The 27,457-nt window shown below is 45.3% G+C and overlaps 1 protein-coding gene across 4 annotated transcripts; it reads right to left on the reverse strand.

The window, feature by feature from the left end:
• Positions 1-149: 149 nt before the first annotated feature.
• Positions 150-27,172, reverse strand: RASSF6 (Ras association domain family member 6). 4 transcript variants are annotated; one of them, XM_027908134.1, is made up of 12 exons: positions 17,007-17,018; positions 13,526-13,530; positions 11,554-11,643; positions 7,375-7,453; positions 6,861-7,012; positions 4,972-5,063; positions 4,371-4,552; positions 4,163-4,264; positions 2,902-2,953; positions 2,257-2,375; positions 2,073-2,170; positions 150-1,346 (listed from the first exon to the last, which is right to left on the reverse strand). In XM_027908134.1, the coding sequence occupies exons 3-12, from the start codon at positions 11,622-11,624 to the stop codon at positions 1,271-1,273; spliced, it is 1,023 nt and encodes a 340-aa protein (XP_027763935.1). In that variant the 5' UTR covers positions 11,625-11,643; positions 13,526-13,530; positions 17,007-17,018; the 3' UTR covers positions 150-1,270. The 4 variants fall into 4 exon arrangements, with proteins under 4 accessions (XP_027763935.1, XP_027763934.1, XP_027763933.1 ...); XM_027908133.1 differs by lacking the exons at positions 13,526-13,530; positions 17,007-17,018 and adding an exon at positions 27,137-27,172; XM_027908132.1 differs by lacking the exons at positions 13,526-13,530; positions 17,007-17,018 and adding an exon at positions 17,540-17,625.
• Between the last annotated feature and the right edge of the window lie 285 nt (positions 27,173-27,457).

Genomic DNA, 27,457 nt, shown 5'->3' on the forward strand with positions numbered 1-27,457 from the left:
ATTTCTCCTCTCTGTACTCCCTTGCCCCTAATTATTTTCCTAGGCAGGATTACAAACTGTACCCCCTTGCCCCAGCCTGAGCAGTTTCAGTCACCGCATTGACCTTCATGTTTTGAATTCACATCCCAGTAACGCGATCTTAGGCAGTGTAAAGTTTTATAATTTGATTTATTCCACATGATTTGTAGACAACACGTTCTGCTCATTCATTTCCTCCCTCAGTGTTTGTTACCTGCACAAGGCAAAGGCAGCTGAGGTAAGTCACAGGTACCCGGTAAAAACAATGGGCTAATGCAGGAGGAACATCAACTGTGCACAATTTATTTGCATCTCTGTAATTTGAGCTCCAATATCCAGCACAACTCAACCAGACAAGGGCCTGGCATTGGCTGCTGTGCCCTGCCTGGGGCCAGGCTGGACCCAAACTACATCCATGGGGAGGCCACGAGCCCAATCCTCCCTGGCTGTGACACTCAGCCTCTCACTGAGCACTTCTCTGTTCCCTTTCACACAGAAAACACTGGTAGGACCACAGAATCCCCTACTTTACAGGAAAAACTACTGAGATGCCTTCCAGGACCCAGCAGTGTTCAGTGACAGATCTTCCTTTGCATTTCACAAGGCATTTCAGGGATAAACTCCCTCTCATGGTCAAGAGCTGAGCAGCTTGTACGTGGGATGCTGCCAGTTATGTTTTTCTAACCATAGCTCAAAGCTTAAGCAGGTTCAGCAAACGCCAACCTGAAGCCGGTGGAATTTCAGGTGTCTTTCATGGCTATTTTATAAGTTAAGTGAAAATCCTACCTGCAGTCTTAAATACATAAATACCTTCTGCCACTTGGCTCTACTGAAAAGCTTTCTGCTGGTATAACTCCATATTTCTCTAATAGAGGGATAACCATATACTTAATTTGCATATTTTCTAGTAACGCAGTGGTTATTGCAATATTTTTCTATGCCAGCCTCTTGGTAATGGGTTGTACATCAGTAGGGTTTAAAGCCTTGGGCTTTTCAGGGCATATTTTTCTCCAGGTTCCAAGCCAGATTCAGCATCTGTTGTTTGAGGGATGTAGAGCATCTCCTTAGGTGGTTCCAGCCCGCATCCCAGTGCTGCAGGAGTGGGGGCGGTTTCAGCTGTTTAATGATGGGGAGAAAGCCCCTCACTGTGCACACCCTGAGCTTGAAGTTCTCCTCAGCCCCAGCCCCCAGAAACAGGCAGCGCAGCGACTGCCCCTCCGCACACCCGGGCTGTTCCCCAGGGCCGTTCCCATCAAACCGTGGTCTCTGTTTTTCTAACAGTTCGACTGCGAAGGTGTTGCTGTATCAGGCTCTTCTCTCTTAGGTACCTGAGATGGAGAGGGAGAATGCATTTAGGTAACAGGATCCTGCAAAGATTTAACCCAAGTTCTAAGGAGCAAGTCAAATGGCAAGGAAAAGCTTCCCACTAAAAAATGGCAGGTGTTACTTATTATTTTTTCATATATTCCCTGTACACTTTGATTCAACATGATTATCAGCCCATCATCCAATAACAGATCTATGGGTACTGAAGCCTCTCGGTGCTGTTGGCCTCAGGACCCAGTTGCTCACAAATACAGAAGCCTCTGTGGTTTGTCCCTATTGGGCGTTTTGAGCTACTGTCATAGCTCAGGACACAGGTCCTGTCACACACACGTTTTAAAGGGACATTTTGCACCAGTGTGGCTTAAATGCTACAGAACCTAAATAGTACCACAGTGTATACTGCATTTATTCTTTTCAGTGGAATACACAGCAGCAAGTACAAGCTGAGGCTTGTAAAAGCTCAAGAGACAAACAACATAAACTGAGGTGACCCTGAGGGTCCAAACTTTCTGAAAAGACCCCACTGTATGTGTAGTTAGTATTTGTTCTGTAATCTTCAACAGAACAGCTGGGTATACTCGATAGGGAAAGGATTATAAATCCTGCCCATCTCTCCAGCAGTGTTGTATCTGCACACTGCTACATCCGTGTGTTCTCCTCATGAGCCAGCCCATCACTGTCCAGATTCCCCTGGACTCAGTGACCCCCCTCATTTTACTTCCATTTACCTTGCGATCGTCTGTTGAATTTCCTGCTTCTCCTCTTCATTTATTCTGTGCAGAATTGATTCCAAAAAGGAAAGATGAAATGGAATGTACTGAGCAACCTAACGGGGAGAAGACAAGAAATGCACTACTCCTCATGGTAATGGAGAACAACTTGAGGAACTATCAGAGCTGATGATATACGCACATCACTGCTGATCTCTTCCACGTCCCCATCCATGAGAAAGAACTTGGCAATCTTCTCCGAGGGTCCCTGCAGCAGCCTGTGCAGCAAGGGGACGTCTCCACTCCTCAACTGCTTCTTTTCTGGGATTTATAAGGAATGTCATGACACACAGAACACACCACGGGGCCTCTTTGTACCTCCTGCATTCACGAACCTCTTCCCTTGACACAGACCAACCATATCTGACTGCTGTGCAATGACCAGATACCTAATAGGTCCGTAATAATCTGCCATTTAAGGTACATTGCCCCTCAGTTATCTTATACTCTTTCAGGCATTCCCTTTAATAAAGATCAAATCTCGCTTTTCCTAAAGAACTTAAACTGTTGTAGAAGTAAACACTTCCCACTGAAAAATGAGTACTTTGAACTCAGTATCTGTGATCCAAAAGTGTCAGCTGAAAGGGCCCACAACACAATCATTCAGCTTTTCCTCTCCAGGAGACACATCTGAGGGGTCTCTGGGGAAGCCAAAATGCCACACCACACTGGCCAAATGAGGACAGAGGTCTGGGATGAGCCCTGTCACTCCAAGGTACACATTCCACACACACAACCACAGAGGATGATTAGAGATGAAATGATCAAGCAGCAGTGCCTGGCTTACCTCCAGATGCATGGATAATGTAAAGTGCAAATTCATGGGGGCTGTTTTCTATCTGTGAAACAAAAGAAAATGCATTCAGACTCACAGACCTTCCCAGCATTTCCCTCTCAGCAGATAAGACCCTGTGTGTCTCAGCTCAGAGAGCTGGATCAAAATGAGACAGAGATCCTGTCTGTGAAAAAGTTTAAAGGTGCTGGATTTAGACAGGACAGAAAGCTATGCTGCCACGTTCATTGTCCCCCTGCCAACCATAATCCTTACCCTTCCATACTGCCCCAATCAGTAACACAGACAAGCCCAGATCATTCCTGCCTGGTTTCCTTGGAGCATGCTGAACTACTACGTACAACTTTCTTTTCATGTTACATGTAGATTTGCTACTTGTATTTTCATGAGGGTAAGAGGCTCTGCAATCCCTGCCAACCCAATGTGCCTGACAGGCACAGTGAGCAAACAGCAGAGCTTTTGAACACTTACTTCGCAACTTTTCCAAAACTTCAAACCCCAGCCTCTAAGTCCATTCCTTACTATTCCTAGAAGTCAAGTTTCCATATTACACTCCCAAGTCTCACTAACTAGGTCAAGTAATGCTGCAATAGCCAAGTCTCTAGACAGCTTAAATAGGAAGTTCAACACAAATAAATTAAAAATCGTGCCCTACACAGCCATGTAGAATAAAGATATCGGAGAAACATAGAGCACTAATGGGAAAGGTATTTCTGACTGGGTATAATCATATTGGTGGAAGATGGTTCCAAAAAAAAGTAGTTTCAGACAGGACAGCACCGATCTTGAGCAGTACCGTCCTTTGGGAGGTACTTTCTGGACCTTTCCACATGCCTGGGTCTAACAGGGCCTATCTCCCAGACGTGGGATGGAATTCCGTTAAGCAAACCGCAGTTCCTGGGGCTGTCCGCTGGAGGGCAGCACTGCACGGGAAAAGACGAGGCTCCCCGTGCATTGGGAACGATGAAAGCGCAGCAGCGTTTGCCCTTCAGTGAGGGATTTCAGGGTAGGGGTTCTGCACTTTCCCCTTCACCGCACACCACACACCCGGTGTAACTTTTATAGCCTCAAAGTGCCATGAAGCACTAATAAAACAAACTCAATCCGTACATTTCAAATGGCCCACGTGAGTTCTTTTACATTGCGTTTCACACAGTATCCCCTCCCGGTTATTCCCTGCCTTTCCTGCAGCACTGGAGCGCACACAGGAACGAACATTTCCAGAACACAGCCACACTTGCTCCTGCCAGGTTACCTTAAACTTGCGAAGCAGCTGTTCTATCACATGTCTGGTTCTCATGTGGCTGTTGATTCTTATTTTGGTTTCTGATCCAAAAGCCGGAGTGAACACCGATGTCTGGGAACAAAACAGCCGCACAAGGGCATGAGCATGAGGCAAAGCTCAGGGTTCCCTGTCCCAGGGCCAACCCTCAGGTGACAAAGCCAAGCCTAAACATTCCTACCTCGTGGTTGTAAAAGTGGCCATTGATTGAGAACCTGTGAGTTTCTCCTGTCCTGGCTGTTGTGGGGAGCTTGGTCCTCTTCCGCACGGCCGCGGCATCGCTGCTGGTCCGGGGCAGGGTGGCACAGTCGTGTTCCTGCTCACTCCTGGCCTTCAGCGTGTGGCTTTCATAACATGGATAACCTGGAAGAACAAAAGCTCATCAGCACCGTGTGCAGCTGCTCCCCCCTCCCTGCCAGCAAACGCAGAGGAAGGAAGCTCTTGGTGGAGGTATTTCTTTTTTTATGAACTTTTTTTGGGGTGGGGAGCAAGGGAGGAGCAAGGCATAAGCACATGATGAAGAGGAATAGGCTGGCTGTAGTGGCCACAGTTTGCTATTTTGTTCCCTTGGGAACGGTGAAAACACAGCCTGTTAGCACTGGCTGTTCACGGACTCACCTGCACAATGTTGGCCTAGGTCAGTGTTTCCCCAGCTTGCAACACATGTCATACAGAGCATAAAGATTCCCCCTCACTGCTAGGGAAGGCCTGAGGGGTGAAATTCATTTTGCACAGCCACAGAACACAGAAATCTTTGTGACCATAAGAGCACAGACACTTACTTTGCTCGAGGTCTGGCTGTTCCTCAGCAGACTTCAGTGTCTCCCCACTAATGTGATGCAGGTCGTCAAATTCTCCCCAGCGAGTCATTCCCCTGAAAGACCAAACATGTATTACTCCTCATTAACACAGTCATTTCAGTATATCCTGTGGCCAGGCTTCAAGTAATGCATTCCTGCTCCTGCTCAGAACTTTACAGAACACAACCACAGACTTCAGCATGGTACTTTTAGTTTAAGTAAAAATAAAATCAGTTATTCAAACAAGGCATGATGAGGGGTCCCAAATATATCACAGGCCTATTTAGAGCCTCTTAAACAGAGAAATGTGTCCCTTAAATAATTTGCAGAAATTATTTCTCTTTTTTACAGCAAAGTTCTGGATTAACCACAACAAAATAAGTACCAGGCGGGCACACAGAAAACATTGTGTGTATTGTGGTTTGGACAATCGCAGGACACGTCTGCTACACAGATGGGGACATGGAAGACTAAATTACATAAAAGCCCCTCATGCTACCCAGTTTTGTATGAGAACAAGGAATTCCATCCAGCCTGTTAGAAGATCTACCTTTTCTTATGTCAACATTTCCATAATTTGTTGCCTAAACTCTTCAGCAGAAAGTCTTCAGGCAGTTACTGCTCCGACTGAGAATAAACCAATTTGTAAGACAATAATAAAAATTCATTTCCTATATATATATACATATTCCAAAGAATATTCAGCTAACTCCCATGAACACACCAAACAACCATCTCAGTTGTGTTCCACATATTTAGCAAGTTCATTTAAGATCAGACAGCCAAGCTGCTCTGCATACCTTAAAGCATGTCAGGGCAGCCCCACGTTTCTGGAATCATGAGTTAATGTTTACTTTAAGATTCAGATCTCCACCAGCCAGAAGTTTCTTAAGCACTGAAAGGCGAAGCATGACCTCAACTGCCAGCCTGGCCCCCGTCCTGCAGGCCACACACACCCACACCAGCAGATCTGGTCGAGGTAAACACAGAGCCTGTCAGGTCTCATCCCTCAGCTTCAACAGCCAGAGACAAGAAGCCTGTCCATGACTTGACTAGAACTTCCCAGCTGCAAGGATGGCAGAATTAAATTCAGGGTTCCAATGTGTACCGCATGCCATCTAAGACAATGGCTAATTAGGAAAAGAAGCTCTGCAATACACAATTTATCAGGGAGTCATTCAGGGTGAACATTGGCTCTGCCTCCCTACGTGGCTCAGCTTCAGCTCAAATGCACCAGCTAGGGCTGAGGAAAGAAGTGTTCAAAACAAAGGAAAAGTACACTGAGAACCTGCATCAACTGAGCACAACACACTGGGATAGAAAACATCACTGGCAGTAGCCCAGAGTAGTTGGTCTGTGGGCATTTTAATAAGGTTTTTTACATTAGATTTTGCACAAAGCCAGTATTTGTTCCCTGGTGTGAACTTCACCTGAACAGCCATGATTCCACACCTGAAGCAGCCAGAAGCATACTTACCTGTCAGCTTTTGGCTTCATGCCATAGTGTGTGCACCAACATGAGATCAGGTGTCCATAGATACCCGGGGAGCTTGTTTGCTGTTTCTCTATACATATATTTCATATATATCAATTTCCCAGTCCTTGCATGGGAATAGTCACTTCACCTGAACAAGAGCAGCCTCCTCCAGCTCCTCAACCTGAGAGCCAGACAAAGATGCTACAAAAACACACCTTTCTGCTCAGCTGAAGCTGTTGAAAGGCCGTATCAGTCACAGAGCTCTGCAGTGCAAGCTGCCACCAGAGCCTTTGGGGAATCTGGGACACACAGCCAGACATAACCACTGAAGCCACCCACAAGAGCTGTCTCGCAACGCCAGCCTGCCTCCTCCTTAGGGAGGTTCATACATTACCTTTTACTAGGGAACAAACCCACGCTCTCCGTTGACTTCAGGGTTACAAAAGAGGGTATCAGCTTCTCATCCTGAATTTTTAATCGGATAGGGTGTCGCACTCCCCAAAATATTGACAGGATTCCTTCAATAAATGGCGCGTTTCCTTCTCGCTGGAGACAAGAAGAAAAAAAAGAAGCAGGAGTACTACACAACAATTGAGTAAAAAAGATCAAGTAATAATCAATTTCCCCTCAAAGTAACAAGAAAACAATTAAATGACTGGGGCTGACACAGTTTGGGAACTGGTTACTTAGAGAGGCTGTGTAACCTCAGTTCTGAGGTATTTCCAAGACATCCAAAACTGCAGCTGACCTGATCTGTCTGGGAAACTTGTTCTGGTTTATTATATTAGATGGAACATGTCATGTAATAAAAACACCACAGCAAGTGCTGGAGTCCAGTGCCGTGAGGAGAAGAGAGCAGAGACAGGTACCTCCAGATTAGTGGTAGTTTCTCTTGCCTAATTCCTTACCTGACTACATGTCAGTTGTAGATTCTCTTGGTCCGAATAGTAAGAGTTATAATTCTTCAGAAGAAAACTGAGCTGCTCTCTAGAACAAAGACCACAAAGAAAGAGTAATTTATAACATATCTGTCAGTGTAAAATGCAGGTGTTATGTGGCAGGGTGACACCCCACACCTACGCTACCCACTGCATCCTGGCATAGGTTTGTTAATGATCAATACACCACCTTCTGGGACTAAAATTTTGTCAGGTTACTGGATTGCTCATAAGTTGCTTCTTTAAAGACCTGATACACAGAGGAAATTAATTAGTCACAGTCTGACGTGATCTTAATAACACTGCCCCAGAATAGCTTGTACTTTGGACCTCTGTTAATAGTCAAGAGAAGGAAGCAAACAGGAACAACATCCCCATTCACCAATATTGCAGGTTAATTTAAGTAGGATTACAGTTTGTTTTCCCTGCATCATGATTTACAAATTTTTTCCATTTTTGCAGACGTTCTTCTTATTTCCCAATGTCTACGGTATGCCTAGAATTTCTTTGCACCAAGTCTGCTCAAAAGAAAAATGGATGGAGATGAAGAGAACCTCTGCCAACGAGCGAGGAGCCATGGAGACAAAAAGCCAGCTTCATCAGCTAAGGAGGGCTGAGGAACGACAGAATTCAGTGAAATGTATTTCAGGGCCTTCAAGAATGAAATGCTCTTCCCCACACCACTCAAAGATTACTTAGACTGTAACTCAAGCAAGCAATTTCCACCAGCAGAGGTAATTAGCCTGGGAAGAACTGCATGGAAGAGTACAGCTTCTTCCCCATGGACTCTCTTGAAGCACCTGAGATGACTAAATCGCAATGGTTTAACGTCCTGCCTCAGTGGTGAGTGAAAACACCAAGGCTATTTGCAAATAGTGCCTGGTACGTCCATGTTTCTGCCCGGTGGGAGCTGTTAGAACAGCAGGACCACGGTTCAAGCAGACAGCACTGCACAACTCTCTGCACCGCAAAGACCTGCTGAAGCTGTTCGGGACCCACGGACCACGAGAAGCACTATTACAGCTCCTCCCCCAATTTTGAGCAAAAGGGGGCCCCAGAGGGACAGAGCCCAGCACGCAGTCTGGCCCCAGGAACATGGCCTTCCCCTGGGCTCAGCTGGCACACAGCGCAGAGGAGAGCGGGGACAGTCAGCAGGGCAGTTAACGTGCCTCCGTTGTGCCTGGGACAGAGGGGCACTCGGAGTGTGCACGTGAAAAGCTTTCCCTGGCATACCTATCCCTCCCTCCCTTCTCCACTTAACAAACGCAGCAGTGTGCTGTCGCCTTCTCCCACGGTGGGAAGGGGAAAGATCAACTGGTCTTTTATCTGGCAGGGAACATGAGGACAAGGGCTATGCCACTAAACTCCACAAGGTTCACTGCGCTCCCTGCTCCTACTCTGGATGTAAATCTAGTACTTTCCATTACTGCAATTCCACACACACAAAAAATATTTTTAAGTAGCTTTGTCAACAAAGCACTGGGCTCCAAACCAGTGTCTTCAGCATTAACTTCAACTCACTTTGGTCTCAAATCCTAGGAATACAAGTGGCAAAACCCGTTCTCTCCATCATGTGGGGATGGCTCATTACAGGTTCTTTGCGTCTTGTGAGCGATGAGGGATTGTATTCAGGTCATCCCACCAAAAGGCCAAGTTTTAATAGACTTGGACATGAATCAGATACAAGCCCAGTTCTAATCATGCTGGCTACAGGTAAGCAAGATTAAGCACGTCTTGGCCTCGTAGACAGGCAAACTCCAGATGCAATTCAAGATTACTGTGCAAATCTGAGACGGTCAGCCTTGCCGGACAGATGTGACAGCTGATCCTGCTCAAGATGGGCTTCAAACTCAAGTCTTTTTATACTTCCCAGAGTATGATAGTATGATAATGTTAAAAATAATTTTCGTATGCTAATGTTATTTTGACAGCTGTTATTTCATAAGCTTTTTCCAGATAGGAAGCTGGGGAGGCGAGTTCCCTCAAAACAGACTGTGAACACATAAGGACTTAGGTCAGGCTGAGGCCTGCCTATTACTCTTAGTCCATGTTGTCTGCAAAGGCAAATCAAATCACAGGCTAACAGCAGTAACTGGTGTGGTAAGATTCTCTTTGTCACAGCAAGCTCTCCAGATTTGCACATAGTTTTTTGCCTTGTCTAAAAAAATTTGCCATGACCTTTCACAGAGGTTCATATAAGTACATCTTTCAGGTTTCAGTCTTGCATTAGTGCAACCAACAGTGCCAAACCTCTCAAGTCATTAGAAAAGCCCCAAGGAAGAGATTTAACAGCAGCTCACACAGACTTGTTTGTCCTCGTGTAGTGCAAACATCGGAGAAGAAAACATTTTCCTTCTTTCAGCCCCAGAAAGGCATAAGATGTGGACCAGTCAGGTTCCAGGACGAGTCTTACACGTGTCCCTACTGCCCTAACCTAGAGACAGGTGCCATCTCTGCAGTGTCTGGCTACCAGATAATCAGCAGCTGTTGTGTTGCAAGTCTGTTCTTCACAGCAGCTTCCTGACAACAGCCAAACTCAGACATTAATCGAAACCAAAGCCAAGTAACTGGCAGAACAACTCACGTAACATTTACTGCAGATTCACCGCTTTCTTCAGTAGCAAAAGCAAGATAAAAGGGAGTTGCAAGGTCAGGTGCCCTGGTGGTAAACCACAACAGAGCCCAGACTGCTTTCCTGAAACACTAACCCAGGACAACTCACCTGTGCCCTCTTCTTCCCCAAGCCCTACTCACTTATTCACGAATATTTATGGCAGTTCTGCTAGAGACACAGCAGTTCAGGCAGCCAAATAACCCCACATGCTTTGGTCAGCCTTTTCATCCAGCCGTTGTGCAATTCCCAAACAGCAGACTTGCCCCATCAGCAAGATTTGCAGGATACAACTAGAAGAGGAGTACTGTAACAGCAGTCTCAAGGTTTAGATGAGGGATGATAGTCTGGGAATGGCACTGGAAGCAAGCTTGAGTGCATACAGAACGTCAGTAATTCCTGAAACATTTATTTCTTTCTATGCAAGGCAAAAAAACCCTTTAAACCCTCCTGCAAAAAGGTCTGGACCCTGATCCACATCTCCTCCCTTAAACAGGCAAGTCTAGGGTGGAATAAAGCCCCAGAGACACTGGTTCAGGTGGTACATTTCCAAATGCTTTTGTACACCGACTGCACAGGAGCCCACACAGGTTAATTACCTCTGACACAGAAGCACTGTATCCCAACTTAGCAGCATTAGAAAAGGAATAACACTTGAGGAGAAAGGGAGGGATGTCTTTATTGCCTGTGTGCTCCAGGTAAGGCCCTGACACCCTCCCCTGAATAGGGGGAAATCAATAGCACTGCTCAGGCCACACTGACAAAGAGCAGGATTCAGGAACAAATATCTACTGCAGTATGAGAAATTCCCCCGGGGTAGCTTATAGGTAGTTAGCAGGTAGTTTCTTCCCATGGAAACACCAAGAAGGATATAAATGAAGTGAGAAGAGAGGCCCTTCTTCCAGTTCCTGTGCTTTTGACAACAAGGCAAAATTAATCCCGAAAAAAGGGGATGGAGCTAAACACCAGGAGGCTCCGAGTTTGGGGCAGCATTAGGAACAATTCCTACCAGCCAGACTGAACTGTAGAAAAGCATGCCACAAACCACAGGTTGAGTGCAATTCTAAGGTTTTGGAAGTAGGTGAAAAAGCCACTTCCACTGATCACAGCACAAAGCTGGCAGCCTGAGAGGTTTTTCTGCACAGAAACCCTGCGATCCGGGGCTGCAGGCCAAGCCCCAAGCCACAGAGAAACAGAGCTCAGCTTCAACTCTGGAACTCATGTTCAATTCCAATAGACTTCCAAGACAGGACAATCTTCTTCCCTAACTTGGAATCTCATTCCAGAATCCTCTAGAAGGGCTATTCTCCTCAATGAACAAAACCCACAGACCCAAAGGTTTAATGCTCTGTTCTTTGCATTTCATATAAAGGCCAGCTCTGTTTTGTAGACAGGTTAAATAAACCAAGTTGTAGAAATGTCTGCTGCTACAGGCTCAGCTCTCTACAGGACAGGATCCCCTGCTAAAGAATAAATATGGACTAACTTGAAATAAAGCAGCAAGGTCATTAAATGTTTGGGGTTTTTTAATAATTTACCTGGTTATGAACTTCTCCTCATTGATGAAAACAGAAGGAAGATGGTGTGCTTTCATAGTCACTTTCTTCATTTACTCAGAAGAGATGAATCTAAACAAAAGGTTAGAAAAATAAATATATCCACTAGTGCCACTAGGGAAGAGTAACTAGCAATCAGGACCAAAGCTTTAGTGAAACAGGCTGGGGCACTTAAGCTAAGGGCTCACTATACCATATGTTGACTACTTCATAATTTTCCTTTAATACCCACACATTTCCCACTCCTAGCAGAAAAGCCATAGGCCATTCCCACCGAGTATACACCTGCAACTTAAATTCCAAGTACTACATGTACCAGGACTTTCTCAAGCAGTTTTGGGTCTATTCCAACCCCGTGACTATGCCTCCCTCGTTAGCAGTGTGAGACAGCAGCCCCTGTACTGGTGGGGATCCGTCTGTCCTTTATGGATAGAGAGCACTGCCCAGGGGCACTTGAACACACTGCACTCAGCAAACCACCCTTCACCAGGTTCCTAAAACTAGGCAAGACAAGCAGTGTAGATCCTCAGCAGTGTCCTGCAGCACACTGAGCAAGCAGCTGGGACAGTAAAGAGCGAACAAGGCTATAATTACAGGGATGTAGCAATACAATTTACAGATTTCCACGTTGTGATTCCATCACGTTGTGCAGGCAACAGGCCAGACCAAGGAGACTACAACAATGCATTCCTCAGTAAGCTTAATTACTGAGTCCAGGCTCTTTCCTTCTCCCTCAGGTACTAGAAGGCAGGCTGAGGAGAGTAACTCGACAGACTCAAGACCGACAACTGATGCCACACAGAAAAAAACCTCCATCTCAGCCTCAGAAGTGGCATCAAACACACGGAGGGTGGGGACACCCCCCCAGAGATGCCATGAAAAGCAGTAAAATCTCCCAAGACTGCACTGGAAATTAGCATTCCACTTTTATTTCTCTTATTTGGGAATGACAACAGAGGAATCTGCCTCATAGCACTCAGTAGCCATCTCCCTTCTGCCAGGAGATGGAGTCAAGTCTGATTGCAGCCTGCATCGGACAGGGCCTGCTCAAAGACATACGCAAAGTAGTGGACTGCCTACAGTCCCAACAACCAGCAGCCTTCCAAGAACCAACAGAGAAAGCATTCGGGTTGGAATACAGCACGGCTGGGCAAAGAGTAAACGCCTCGCTTCTGTGTCCTGCACTACTGAGCTGCTTTATTAGAAGTCACCAAGTTTCCATCATCATAGATAAATGGTTTCCAAAAAACATACGTGGACAAATGGGATGTTTTGCATGGAAAAACCAGGATCTTCACCCTACAAAACATACAGGAAGTTGTTTCACAACCTCTAAAACCAGAGTGCGCTACCAAAATGAGTTTTATCTGAGCAGCTGGGGTTTGCAGCAGTGCTCCATCAGCAGCTCACTGAAAGGAACAGCTTTCCCTTTGTCCTTGGGTGACATCCATCAAGACAAAATTTGGCTCGTACCAAACAAGCCCAGGGACCTCTATACAGACATCAGTTTGCGTGTGAGCAATACACTGTTGTACACCAGTGTTGGGATTTTGCCTCTGATATGAGTTCAGTAGCCACTGGCCACACCTTGAAAGCTGGTTTCATACGGTTTACTAAGACCTCTAACTGAAGCAGCTGCCTGTGCCAGTGTAATTGCAAGGCAATTTTACAAGATGCAGAGGAGTTTATGTACATTGGCACCTGATTAACTGCATGCACACTTAAGCTTTCTCCCTTCTGTCAGGAAACAACATGTCTGGAGCAGCGGAGAACCAAGTCACCTCTTATTAACTGGGGAGTAGTGACGCTGGCAAGCTCCAGCACCACTCGCTGCTTGTGGCTGCATTCTTTCCTATACAGTTTGTCCTTAAAACGATTCATCTGAAAGAAAAAGCTGATTTCTACAGATGGAGAGAAGTGATCTTTAAATACATAGAAAACAAAGGAGATGAACCTGTTCTGCTACACAGTGGGTGGCTCCTAGTAAATTATTTGCCTTAAACACACTAAGCAGATCTTAAATCAGCTAGATGCCATTAAAATGTTGAAAATAAAGGTAGCTGGAAGAGTAGGGGGTGATAGGAATAGTTCTTAACTGACATCTCTCCCTCATCTCTCCCTCAGTGCCCCAATACCCGGGCCAAAGACTTCTCTGCTATAGCTGGCACAGCAGCACAAAAACTCGCATTTCATTTTTTTTCAGCGATGTGACCAGCTCTTATCAGCCTTGTACTAAACACTTCCACATCACCAGCTCACCCTAGAGATAAATCACTTCTACCTGCACCCTTCCCATGGGCACATTTTGGCTGCAAACATCCCATAGCTTTTCTTTCCAGCCAAGCCCAAGATCTGCAGATTGAGACCATGCAGTGACTTCCCCAGCACAATGACCTGACAGATGTCAGGATATTTGCACTGGCGCTCCCTAAGTTCACAAAGCTGTTGGATTTTCTATCAGCTCCTGGTACTTTACTGTTTTCTGTGTCACTTCCCTGTAGCTCTTTTGAGGAAGCAAATAGGAGAAGTGAAATGTTTTCCACTGCTCCCTTGGATCTGAACTAACCAAAGCACGCCAATTTCCCAGCTCTTCTGACAACATATGGTTGTGCCATCTATTCAAAGCCATCTCCTGATTTGGTACGTGTCACACAGGTATCTTTACCATAATGTTAAACTGAACTGCTAGCACAGAATTCCCTCAGGTAAGACCTGAAAAGTGGGATCTTGGCTGGACTATACTCCTGACCTGAGACTTAACCATCAAAAAATTTAAGACTTGGAGGAAAACTGACTGAAGCCTAAAATACTTCTGAAGGGAAGAAAAAGGAAGGCAAAGTCACCAGTAAATAAGAAGCATGGCAGATGCAAAATGAGCATCTCTAGAGGAAGCCTGCAGCCATTGGATAAGTTTAGGAAACAAACAGAAAACTGACCACTACACAATCCCAAAGCTTGTGAGACCGTCACCACTCCCATCAGGGCACAAGACAAATCTCACAAAGGTAGCGAGCTTCACTTTTCTCTCGAGCTTTAGATCTTACCTGAAATGCTTTTTTTCCAAGATAAAATCCAAGTGTCAGTGGAAAGGCGGATGAGAGGACTCATTCCATTCCATTTCATTCAGTACAGTGATCTTTAAGTCACTGGTTTAAGGTGACAGCCCAGGGACAGGACAGCAGAGGAATGACACAGCAAAGTTAAGCACCAAGAGCTACACAGATTTTTACCCAAAGATAAAGAGGCAGCTGCAGAGGAAGGCTGCAAGGAGAGGGACACCTGAGATACACACTGAGCCAAGCAGGAGCAGCAAGGCAGCACCTTAACTTGTGCCACAGCCTGCGTGTGCTTCCTGGCGCATCCATAAATTAAGACAGGAACCGCAGAGCGTGCAGTGTGCCACGCTGAGCTCCTACCACTGTGGAGACACAAAAAGCCCAAACCTCCACAAAGATCTCCAGGTATTTTGACCCAGTGCTTCCCAAAGGTCTTCCAGACCCAGAGGAAGCCAGGACAGATGAACCTTTTCCATTTCTTGTATGGAAGCCACAAGGCTCAGCTGCCTGTCACCTCAGCTATCGACTCCACACACGTGGAATATTTTGCACAGCAAGAAGCTTTGCACCATAGGTATGACAGCACATCCAAGTAATTTTCTGAACTCATAGGTGTCTGGCATTTAGCAAAGTTTTGGAGCATTATTGGTTTCTATAAAGATGAGTTTAGGATTTATTCACATGGATACATTCAATATCAGCAGCATAATTTTACTAGTCACATAGTCTAGTTATGAGCCCTCCTGTTACCTTTTTTTTCTTTTTGTTTAAGTTAGATGTCCCTGCCACCAAAAAGTTTAATTAAAATGAAGTACTTAATCTGAATAATTGTGTTTTTCCCACTGAAAACAAAGAGGCTGCTTTTTCCTTGGTCTTTCAGACTTCTTCACACTTTAGTTTAAAAATCAGCTGCTCAGTCCAGAGCAGTAACAGCACTACCTGATTTCAAATCACAGATAAGCACTCTGCTCAGGCAGGCTTACAATGGGATTCGGTTGCCAAAACCAGCAGCAAGGTGGTGTTTATCTGAATACGTGCCAGTCCCAACGGAGGAGATCCACAAGCTCCCTCCCCTCACACATCGATAGAGCAGGGCTCGCACACGTTTCAAACACCAAGTAGCCCGTTATTGTGAAGACAAGTTACTTTCTGGTTTTGGCCGCTCAGCACAGACCGTTTTTCCCCGCCAAAAAGAACACACAAGGTCACTGACCAACCTTCTAAATCCCACCGGCCACTGAATGCAGGGCAGAGAAGGTCTGTGCCCATGGACACACTGAGCATCAGCGCGACCTGTTACCCGCCTGTTTCAATCACAACTGACCCACAAACCCCCTAAGCAGGAGGTTCTTCTTCGACGAGGATTTCTGAGTGAGCGTATCTCCTTCCCTCCGGCACCCGAATTAGCCCACAGGTATGTGACCGGAGCTCTGCCTGGCTGCCAAAGACCTTGCTTTCCCCTGCCACCGCAGCTGACACAGCAAGCAGAACAGCTCCAGCTTTCCATTGCACTCACCTGGGCGTGCGATCCAAGGAAGAGTCTCACACACCTTTCCCTGAGCCCTGCAAGAGGCATGACAGCACGGCCCTGGCTGACAGCTACCTCTGCTGCTCCATGGAAGCCGCGGGCTGTTGGTTACTGTTTCGCTTGAACTGGGAGTGCTGGAAGCCCGGGACACTCCCCGCTCCTCAGTGCATGTCGGGAATATTTACCTACACACTTTCCTTCCTCCGAGCGCTGACAGGAGCGCGCCCTTAGTCACGGTTTCACCTCCAGGAGGCTCCGGTTAACACTTTAATCACTAACTTAAAGAGGGAGAGGCAACCTGCTGACTGCCAGGAATCATCTGCTGACAGGACACACTCTGAAACATCCAGTGCCCAAAGCACTGTTATGCTTTAACCTCTTCTGTTTTCTAATCCACTGCATAAAGTAAGTTTCCCTTCAGATATCTATCTCCAGCGTTTGGTGGAATAAATGGGACAAACCATCAGATCATGCCTAAGTGTAGATACATGGATTTATAAAATTATGATAGAAATTGTGACAGCACAGCTTGATCCCTCAACCGCACATAGCTGTGTAATCCATTTTTTGCCGAACCGTATAATAACCTCATGAGTATTACTCATTGGGCAAGAGTTGGGTCTGTAAGAGGGAAAGCATTGCCACTTACCTTAATTGCTCAGCAGTTATTCTATAAGCAGATGTTTAGGCTGGAAAAAAAATATTTGAACCAAGACACACCTTCCCAGTTCTTACTGTTTGCCCAGCCATTTACAACAAACAGTTTATTCACCAGATCAACCCCCAAACTAGAAGTTATTGGGCCACAGAGAAGAGCATGAAAAACACCAGGCCTGAATTTGTCTTCCCACCCATCTTCTTGCCTTGCAATTGATATGAAGGGGCTTCTGCTTTATATATTTTGATGTCAGGGAGAGGCAGAACAGACTCAAATATTTGATTCCTGATCACGTCTGGTGTATTCCTCTCCAGAGCCTGACACTGCCATACACACACCATGGTACACCTGCTATTAGCTCCCAACAGGGCAATGTGATGTGAACCCCCCAGGGTAAATCAAGCTTCATCCTGACCCCATACTTTTAAACTTAAAAAGCAAACTAAACCATAAATTTCTACGGATGTGGGTTTTTTGGTGTTTTGGTTTGGTTTTTTTGTTTTTGTTTTTTGTTTGTTTGTTTGTTTGTTTGTTTGTTTGTTTTTTGTGTGTGTGTGTGTGTGTTTTTTTAAGTTTAAAAGCAAGTTTTGAAAACCCAATGCTTATATTACTTAGATTCATGCAGATGTCCCAGTAAAAAATTAATATAATAAAGCAACAAACCCTGTAATTGTAATAAAAACCTACAGTTCCCATTTCCATTAAACCAGGTATGTTGATTCTTACCTTGGCTTGGACAGTGAGGCTCCAGTTTGTTTCCAGTTTTCTTTCTCACACTTGAACTGCTCCTACCAATGTCCAAGTTCTGATCTGAGTCATGCACAATTATCTGGTGAGTGCTTTGGAGGGATGGGTAAGTGCAGACTAAGAATAGGTATCTCATGGGGAGGGGAAACAGGTCTTTAGGGCCACAGAGCAGGAACTAGCTCACTGTAAACTCCAAGAAATGGAATGCTTTGATTCCTTTCATAGAAATTAAATAATCAATGCACAAAGACGATTATTTTTTTCATCTTTCATGATGAACATAGTTTACATGCCCTGGAAATCTATGAACAAGTCACAACTTGGTTATACTGCTTCACCTCTTAAGCAGAAGGGTAACAGTAATTCCTTTAGAACAGGCAGGGAATGTGATGGTCCTGGAGACTTTACAGGCTGTGCTACATTTCTGCTCCTTGAATGATTACTAACCAAATAATTTAATAACCAAATAAGTTAATAAGTAATTGAAAGTTGGAGTTGAGCTGTTTAATAACTTGCCCTCAAATCATTAAAGTGACTGCTAAAGATAGGAGGTGACCTCAAATGGGGAAAGCAGAGATTCCTGTTCTATTTTTGTAGTAGACAATCACAATAAGCAGACTGCCACAGCAGCACCACACACATGTGCTGCACTTCAGTGGACAGCCTTGGATAAACACTTAAGATTCTTCTGCTCTGTAGCAAGAAGGGAAGTCCCTAATCCTGTTTGCAAACACCTTTTTCTAGCCAACTCATTACCTCCAAACACAGACAATTCTTCTTGAGCTTTCTGAGCTAGCTACTCTAATGCAAAGGGAGACCCTCAACTGACAAAGTCTGGTTATCATAAAACAGGTGATCAATCCCTCCCTTTACATTACAAATGCTATCAGGGGAGTGGCATTGGTCATAGCAACGAATCAAGAAATGTAAACCGTGATTTACCCTGCAAAGGGCCCCCCAGTCTTTAGCAAGATTATTTTCTGTCATCACACCCAAGTGCCAACAGCAATACTTGTGTGCCAGGACATGTCTGGAGCCACAACTGATAAGCACAGAAACCAGAAGCAGGGGTAGCAGATGATTAGCTCAGATAATTAAATACACAATGCACACATCCACTACAAAGGCTTATATACTGTCACGGGCCATAATCCCTCACACACACCCCATTTGGTGGATTTGGGGGCCCATGGGTTTTTAAGGAATAGAAAAAGAGCAGAGCTGGTGCTTGCAGCATCACATGGGCTAAAGGCTATGGTTTTGGACAGCATATCAAGAACTGGAACTTGCCAGGTACTGACCTTAGCCTGCACAGAAAGCAGCTTGCAGATCTCACTGGCATTATCCTTGTGAGCCACTGCTGGATGAGCAGGCCCAACCCGAGCACCTGAAACACCTTTAGTCATGTCTCATGCCTGGCATTGATTATCCACACCCAGGAAGTCATCCATGTAATATTATAAGACTTCAGAAAGGCACACAGGATTTTCACCGCCTGGAGCTACAAAATACTATAGAGGGCAGAAGCAAAAGGAACTGCCCTGTCCCAAAGAGCTACAGTCATACAGCTTGTCACCCCTTACAGCTCATCCAGGAGTAAAATCACCACCTCATCACACCCAGTCAATTTGCACAGCACTTACAAGCTGTAACTCCTTCACACTCAAGGTTTCCAGACACAGATTTTTCTTTAGTCCATGAAATATAACTTCCTCAGTTGTTTTCTGTAAGTCACTCTATATCCGGACTATCCTGTCTTCAAGACAGAAAACCCCTGGATTATGTACAAATGGGAAGATTCAATTTGAAAAGTGTTACACGGCAGAGCTTCTCCTGGACAGATGAGGGGCCAGTTTGTCCCTGCAGCAAAACACACTGAAATATGCTTCAGTGATCCTTCCATATGTAACAATCAGTGCAATAAAAGCTTGAGGAACAGCTCTCTCTTGTTTTAGCCCTGTGGTTATGGAGCAAGGGATCAGAGGCTGGTGGGCACAGGGGAATGTTTGGCAGTCACAGGGTGTCTGAGCAGCCCACGCCCCTGAGCTCACAAGCCCTGCACAGTGCAGAAGTTCTTCACATCATGTGTCCTGCTCTGAAGGGCATGCAGCGCTGCCTTGTGTGCTGCTAAGCACAAATCACTCCAGCGATACTCCAAACTGCTGGGATGCTGTAAAACCAGCAACATCTGACACTTGAAAAATGTCTCTATAGTGAATATTGAAAGTGACGTCAGCAAGGAACAGCTCTGAAGTGCATCAGAAGAACTGTTCAGAGAACTGACTGTGTAATTTGTGTACTGCATTAGACATCTAACCAGACAGTAGAGCAGGTGATCTAGAAGCATCCGTGGCACTTAGTTATGAATTTGCTCTTGGAAATTGCACAGCAGCACAGACAGCACTGCGAAGGAGAAAGTGCAAAGCAGAACAGATCGGGACTGACTCACTGAGGCTCTGCCCTGGGCTGGGCGGGTTGAGCAGACCACTGTGACTCCTCTCTAAGAAAGTTCAGCCTCTGACACAGACATTCCTCAACTCTGCTCAGTCTCCTCGCTGAAAATCACCCCTCAGACACTGCAGCTGCTTGCACTGGATTGCTCCTGGCCTTCCATAATGCTGCTTTTCTGTTACAATATCAAATAACCGCTTGGGGCATTCAGCTGTCGAGCACCTTTTACCAAGAGTAAATACATTTATATACTTACTGCGTCACATTCCTATTCTTCTCCAGAGTGTCTGACTATATGGATCACATTTTTCTTCTTATTCAGATATTCAAGGCCCAAATTCTTTTGAGTAGGATCCTAGAGCACAGGGTGGCACTTATATGTCCCCTTGAGGGCAGAGGCGGTGGCATTTCAGTGGCGCTGGAGGAAACAATAGTGTCTCTAACTTTGAAAGGCCAAACCCTGCCAGTGCCTGGCTCTTAGGTTTACAACCTACGCTAGGTTTTATGGGAATTAACAGGGCTAAAATCTGATCTAATTGTTGAGGGCATCTGAATGTCTTTTGGGCCTAGATCTGTGCTTTGGAAAAACAAGTCCAGATGAGAATAGAAGCACTTGGAACATGGTGGGATATCAAACCACTGTGTGATTAGGACTATGAGCTCTGCCTGTGCCCGTGTAAGGCAACATAAACGAGTCAATAGCTGTCTAGGAGATGCTGAAATTCTGGAAAGATTCTTCCCTGCGCAGTTGTTTGGAGGGTGTGTCTTCCAGTTTGGAATTTATCTGTCTGGAACTGTCATTCTCAGCCCCGTGGGCAATACCCTGCTTCTAGCCAGTACACATGTCCTTACAAGTGAAGAATCTGAACAAGCTGCCCACTGGAAATGCAGATGCGACCGCTGGGATGGTATTGTCCCAGCTTCTACAAAGCACACACGAAACCACAGGCTGCTGGGTGACATATGTGCCAGTGTCCAGCAAGAGGATGGTCAATCAGCTAAACAGCTGCACAGAAATAAAAGTGTCTTTAGGACTCTAAGCTGGAAGTTGAGCTTGCCCTGATCTGTGCAGAGAGCACATGTTCTAACAGGTGCAGGAATGGAAGCAGTTTCAGGCATGAAATGTTATGCAAAATTTATTGCAGAAACAGGAACTGCATCTGAGGAGTAAATGTCCAGCTGATTCCTGGAGGGATATGGCCAGGGAGCTGAATGCTCACGTCACAGAGCACCTGTGTGCTGCTGTCAGCTCCAAGCGCTGCAGGAGTTGCCAATGAATTTTCAAGCCTTCATTTGCAGCAATAAATTTCAGCATTTCTGACACTTTTGCAACAAATTAGGGTTATCTAGTGAAATACCCTGAAACTGAAGCCTCACAAACCAACAAACATTTTTACAAGACCGATGTAAATATTTAAGCCTGGCATCACTCCTGACATCCAACATCAGAGGTTTGCACTAAAATGACAGTGTTTTCCAAATAGGGACAATCTTTGTCTCTGCTGGTCAGAGACAGCTGCCCTTGTCACCTGAAATGTCACCAAAGGTGACATTCTTCTAGGCCTGGATCCTCCTGCTTCCACTTCCCCCAGCACTGAGGAATGCCCTGCCAGGTGCAGGATATGCCTTCTCCCAGTGTAACAGACTTTATATGGGAATTACACATGTAGATCTCCATGCTGGAAAAGGAAAAGCAAGATCTCTCTCTGTCAGTGCTCTGAGGACAATGATTCACCATAATGACCCTGGTTTGTCTCACCTGGGAATTAAAATTTTGCAACTTAAAAGTTGTCTAGGAAAATAGATATTTTATACTTAATCTACATGTTGAAATAAAATGAAAATGTAGCTTGGATTTCGTCAGGAGTTCTTGTGAATATAAAAAGTAATGTCTGCCAGCTCTCCCTTGGCTTGCCTGTCTTCATTATCTTAATTTCTTATGTTTGTCTTTATTTCTTTTTCCTTTTATTTACCAGCAAGTCAGTGTCTAGAAAAACATGTTATTGCAAGTCTTCCCTGGTACATAAACTGAACAAATGCCATTGCATTCAAAAGTTTGATACAGAGATGATGTCACAAGTTTTGTGACAACTCCTTATCTCACACTGAGCTAGTTCCTTAGTACTTGACCTTTTCACGACTGTTTAGACTATAAACGTTTCTGACTACACATCCATTAGCCTTTATCTAGAAAAAACCCACTATTGCAATATAAGCACTAATAATTCTATCTAACCGAAGTCAGCAGTGCTGTGCTGGACGCCAAGACTGGTGATCTCCGCTGGGTGCCTGCCCCGTAACCCCGCGCTAATTAGGCTGCAGTGCTGCGCAAGCACCACAAGACGGCGCCATCCCAAGCCCGCAGCTCATCCATGGAATGACAGGCTGGTGTGCACTGGAAAGGACTTGAGAGATCATCCAGTGCCACCCCCTGCCATGGGCACGGACACCTTCCACTAGCCCAGGTTGCTCCAAGCCCCGTCCAGCCTGGCCTTGGACACTCCAGGGATGGAGCAGCCACAGCTTCTCTGGGCAAACCTGTGCCAGGGCCTCCCCACCCTCACGGGGAGGAATTTCTCCCCAGTATTAAATTTAACCCTCCCTTCTGGCAGTGGGAAGCCGTTCTCCCTTGTCCTGTCTCTCCAGGCCCTTTTCCAAAGACACTCACATTTAGGCACTGGAAGGGGCTCTGAGATCTCCCTGGAACCTTCTCTTCTCCAGACTGAACATCCCCCAACTCTCCCAGCCTGGCTCCAGAGCAGAGGCACTCTTGCCCTCACAGTATTTTTGTGGCCTCCTCTGGACTCACTCCAGCAGGTCCATTTCCTTCTTATGTTGGCTGACAGAATTCATTTTGACAAAAGTTTGTATTTAATGTGGTGACATTGAAATAAATGTATTCTCCCACTGGTGACATGACTGTCAGAGCTGTCAGCATTTGTGTATCAGTCACCACTTGTGAGATGCTCTGTTGACTCCAGAGTGCAGAGAAAACAACTGTTATATTTATGTTGGAAAGATGTGTTAAGGGCCCATGTAATTAAAGTGTTAAGGAGGCTATTAGAGCCTCCAAGGCTTTCCAAGCTTTCCTATCCAAGAGAAAACATGAAACATACACTGACTCCAGCATACTACATATAGAGATAAAACATAGCTGATGCCAAACCTCTAATTTACACCTGCCTTGGGACCGGGCTTGAAAAGTATTCCGTTTTAAAGTCTTCTGAAAGTCTGGAAAACTACAGGCCAGTAAGTGGTTGCCTTTACCAGGCAAATAAGTAAGAATCAGAACAAAGGATGAAGACAGTGAACTGAAAAGCAGGACTACACCTAAAATTATGGGGAAGGGCTTATGCAGCTTTTGATGGCAAAAGCTGTGGCTCAGGCTCTTTCAGGATCCTGCTGAACGGGGACCCAGGTGGCCCTGGCCCCAGTGTCCATCACTAAAGATTCCTTAGGAAAGGAGAGGAGAAATGACCCATGCAGAAGAATAAAACGTTACCAACAGAAGGCAGGACTAAATAATGGTCAGATTTGTTATTAGAAAGAGGTGGTCGAAGTCCCACAGAGCTGTGGGACCTGTGCTGTTCCATGTGAAATTAATAAGGAAGGTGAAAACTTGTACCTCTAAGAGCTATGTATGAAGAGGAAACAGTTCTCCTTGCCCTCTAAAACTCTTCACATACGGCAGCACAGCACGTATCAATCACATCTCCCATCAGTGACCTTTTGATCATACGTAGTAATGCTGCTATGTGATCACAGCTAGGGATAACTGTGGGGAGGAACTTCAGTCACGACTCAGAGTAGCTGCCGGGTGAGAGCAAAACCTTCTCGTGCCTGTCTGTACATTAGTCGGGTGGAATGAACTTGATATATGTGACCAGCGCAGGGTCAGACAGGAAGATTTTGGTTTTGGTGTTGAACAGTCTCCAGCGCCGAGAGCGAGCCCCGAGGGCTGTGCCGAGGCTGCTATACCACATTCGGACACCAGATGGTGCTACTCGCCCGCAAAAGGCCCCGCGCGGTGCCGGAGCGCTGCTGCGGGACCCACGCACGAACCTCCTCCCGGGAGAAGGGCGCTCCGTGCACTCCTACTGCTGCCTTACCGGTCTTTCGTACATCTCCTGGCTGAAAGATACGCGGGGAAGAACTCGACTTCCTAATTAGCTGGCCTAAAGCAGCGCTGTACTTAGATTTTATTGTGCTGCACTTCACTGTGCTGACCTGGGCAGAAGAGAGAAGGATGGACTGAGGTACAGCTGCTTTCACGCGCTGCGCAGCACAGGCAGAACAAGCACATCAGCGCTTCCCTGCCGAAGGGGTGCCCGTGCTGCATCTGCGAACGCAGGAGCTGATGTCAAACAGAAAATGAGTCCAGGCTCAGGGATACTTTTAGATCTTCCTGCACAAGAAATAAGATCAGAAAAAGGACATGAAAGATTCAGCTTGAGTTAAAGATGCTACAGTGGTTCAAGGATAGGAAAGATAACTGGTCCTGGACAAAGAAGCTGAAGTGATACTACAAGCTACTGCTCTCTTGAAGTTGTTAGTGAAGCACTTGAAAAGAGAAATCCCAATACTCCTAGGAAAGCCAAATATTAAAGGAAAAGTTCTGGACCAAAAATGTCAAGTCCTGGACAAAACAAGAAATGGACATGGCCACTCTGGCCGTCTCTGTCCTTAAGGCAAGAGACTGCTTCTGACCTTGCTGTGAACAGGAAATATCCTGTCTTTTAACTTGCAGATTTATGAGGTGATGGACTGCAAGGAAACAGAATGTCCTCTTCCATCAAATACTGCAATCACATAAATAGGGCTGGATCTTATTGACTGCATCTTTGAGCACCTAAAATGATTGACATACTGGTATTGGGAGGCATCCCAGCACCGGATCACCTGCAGGAAGCGTAGATGTTAGCTTTTATCCTGGCTGCTGTTCTCCCTGTCTGTTGGACACTGCTGGCACTGAGGCTGCTGAATGGCACATCTCATTAATACCATAACCTTCCGACCAGTTCTGACCCACAGGGATAACCTGACAATTTCCAGGTTCAGGCTGATTGTGTCTGAAACAGACACAGCAAAATACCTGAAGCACAAACTTCCAACTAGACTGAGGACACAACACCGCACTTGTGTTCTAGAGAAGAGACTGGGTTAGCCAGTCAACAGCTTGCTATTTCCTGGGTGTTTTGTGCGTGCATGCAGGGACTTGCTCCTGGCAGGTTGCTTTCAGTGTTTGTGTTTCCTCTAACTGAAATTAATCTGTTTCTCATAAAATTAAATATGAGTATCTCTTTGTCACCAGTTCTGAAAATCACATGGGCATCAGTTTGTTCTATTCCCATTCAAATCAGTCCTCAAGAATTCAATTCAAGTCCATGTTTGGACACTGTATCGCGGCAAATGCTTACAATACATGGAATAGCCCTTAAACATGCACTTCAAAGTCTCTCGAGGGGAGGCAACCATTATATTTTAGGTTTTATTCTACATTTCTCATGTATTTCACTGACAATACTCCTGGTGCTATCAATGTGCCCTAAGAGTATATTGCTTCTTCTTCAAAAATAAATACCAGACCAAAATGTGAGGGGAAAATACTTAATTTTATGGTGCCTGTTGCTGGTGGTGTGGGGTAGGGGAAATCCAGTAAAAATCCAGTAAAAGCAATTTCTCTAAAATAAATGTGCAATGGCTGCTAATAGTAAGGAGTTGCCTCTGTGGAACACCTGATTTTGGAGTATAATTTAGTCGAAAACTTCATCATTAGTGACTGAAGTATTAATATTAAAAACCTAAGGAATGGTGGAATCCATGGACAAGGGTTTTTACGAATGATGACATGATTTTGAGTACCTGAGTTCAAATACATCTGGCTTACAATAACAACAGAAGATGCATTCTAAAAATCAGGCCACTTCCAAGCTTTCAGCAAAACCAAAACCAAAGGCATTTGTAGCAGGACCATGAAGCACACTGGAAATTTTGCCGTCACTGCCAAGGGACAGAAGATCAAGCCCAGAGCAAGCACATGTGATTTAAAAACGGTCAGTGTCTGGCACTGAGCAGGGAACCTGACAGGAGAGTAATAAAGGCCTGTTTACACTTAAGCATATGTTGGAGACAATTTAAAAAACTCAGGGACATGTCCCTAAAGCTCAGCTGTCTATAAAGATGAAAGGCCAAGAGATTCAGCAAGGGCTTTACTGCTGCGCCATAACTGGACAAGGGCTTTACTGCTGTGCCATAGCTGGAAGGAAAACCTCTGTATTTTTCCTTTGCTGTTCAGAAAATATTGAGATTTTTTTTCTGTTTGGAAGATTTAGGAAGAAATCAGGCATCCAGAAAGATCACAGAAGATATTACACACTGCTTTCTTAAATGATCTTGTCAAACTCCTCCAGCAATTTGCCTTTGTAGCCCTTCTGAGCTTTACCTGGTCCCCCCTTACACACCTCGTCTTGCCCGTGGGCCCAGAAGCCCATTTAAGCTTGGTCTTTGGCATTTTCCCCGGTTTGGAATTTTTTGCTGATTTTTAACTCCTTGCTCGGGTTCTGTGGGAAGGAGCCTGGGCAGTGGGGTCCCTGCCCTGCCAGCAGGGTCAGGGTGTTTGGCTCCCAGTCCCTCAGGGCACAGCTGGTCCTTGCTGGGCCCAAATATGCCCCCGCTGTAGCTCGCCCACTTGCCACAACATCGAGCACGGATTCCTGATAGCATCTCCTGTGTGCTCTCTCACTGAGGATGTAAAAAATTATGTTGATATTACTTGAAAATAAATTAAAAAATATTTAAATGCTTTTAAATGCATGTAATAGCAAGGGAGACACTTTGCTTCATAATCTGTTTTCATACAGATGCTTTCAAGTGGATTCTATGAATTTAGTTCCTATATAAGTAACAAGATTCTCTTCCTGTAACATCTCCTTTTTATTGGTGTCTATTCATCTAATGCTTCATCTGGCCTTTTGAAGTAAAATATTACCATGGGCTCTGATGGTCATGAAATAATCAGATGCCTATTATGTGCACCTCTTTCACACCTTCTAAAACAGAATCATTAAACCTCTCTAGTCAAAAGACTGGTGCAGGATGCACACATGAAAGGAGTGCAGCACATACCAGCAGGAAGTCTTGGTAGTGTTTTTCACTTCAGGGATCTTGTTAATGCCTATGAAATGGGGTGAAAAATATCAGATTACACAAGTGGGACAGGGAAGTCATCTCAGTGACTTCAGTGGGGTGAATAAGACCCTTGCAATCCCCAACAATGTGTTAGGTCAAATAATGCAGAAGAGTAATAAATCATGCAAATCCTTCATTAGAGTTCAAGCTGCGTCAGCTTCAGGCAGGAAGATCAACTGCCAGGCAGTGTCTGTAACAGCCACTACAATGAAAACAAAACTGGAAACCAGTGTGTCACCTGTGCCTGAATTTCCTGGC

This window comes from Empidonax traillii, unplaced genomic scaffold (assembly GCF_003031625.1).
Source record: "Empidonax traillii isolate 1590-97213 ecotype Southwest subspecies unplaced genomic scaffold, ASM303162v1 scaffold1620:size81671, whole genome shotgun sequence".
NCBI classification, from domain to species: Eukaryota; Metazoa; Chordata; class Aves; order Passeriformes; family Tyrannidae; genus Empidonax; species Empidonax traillii.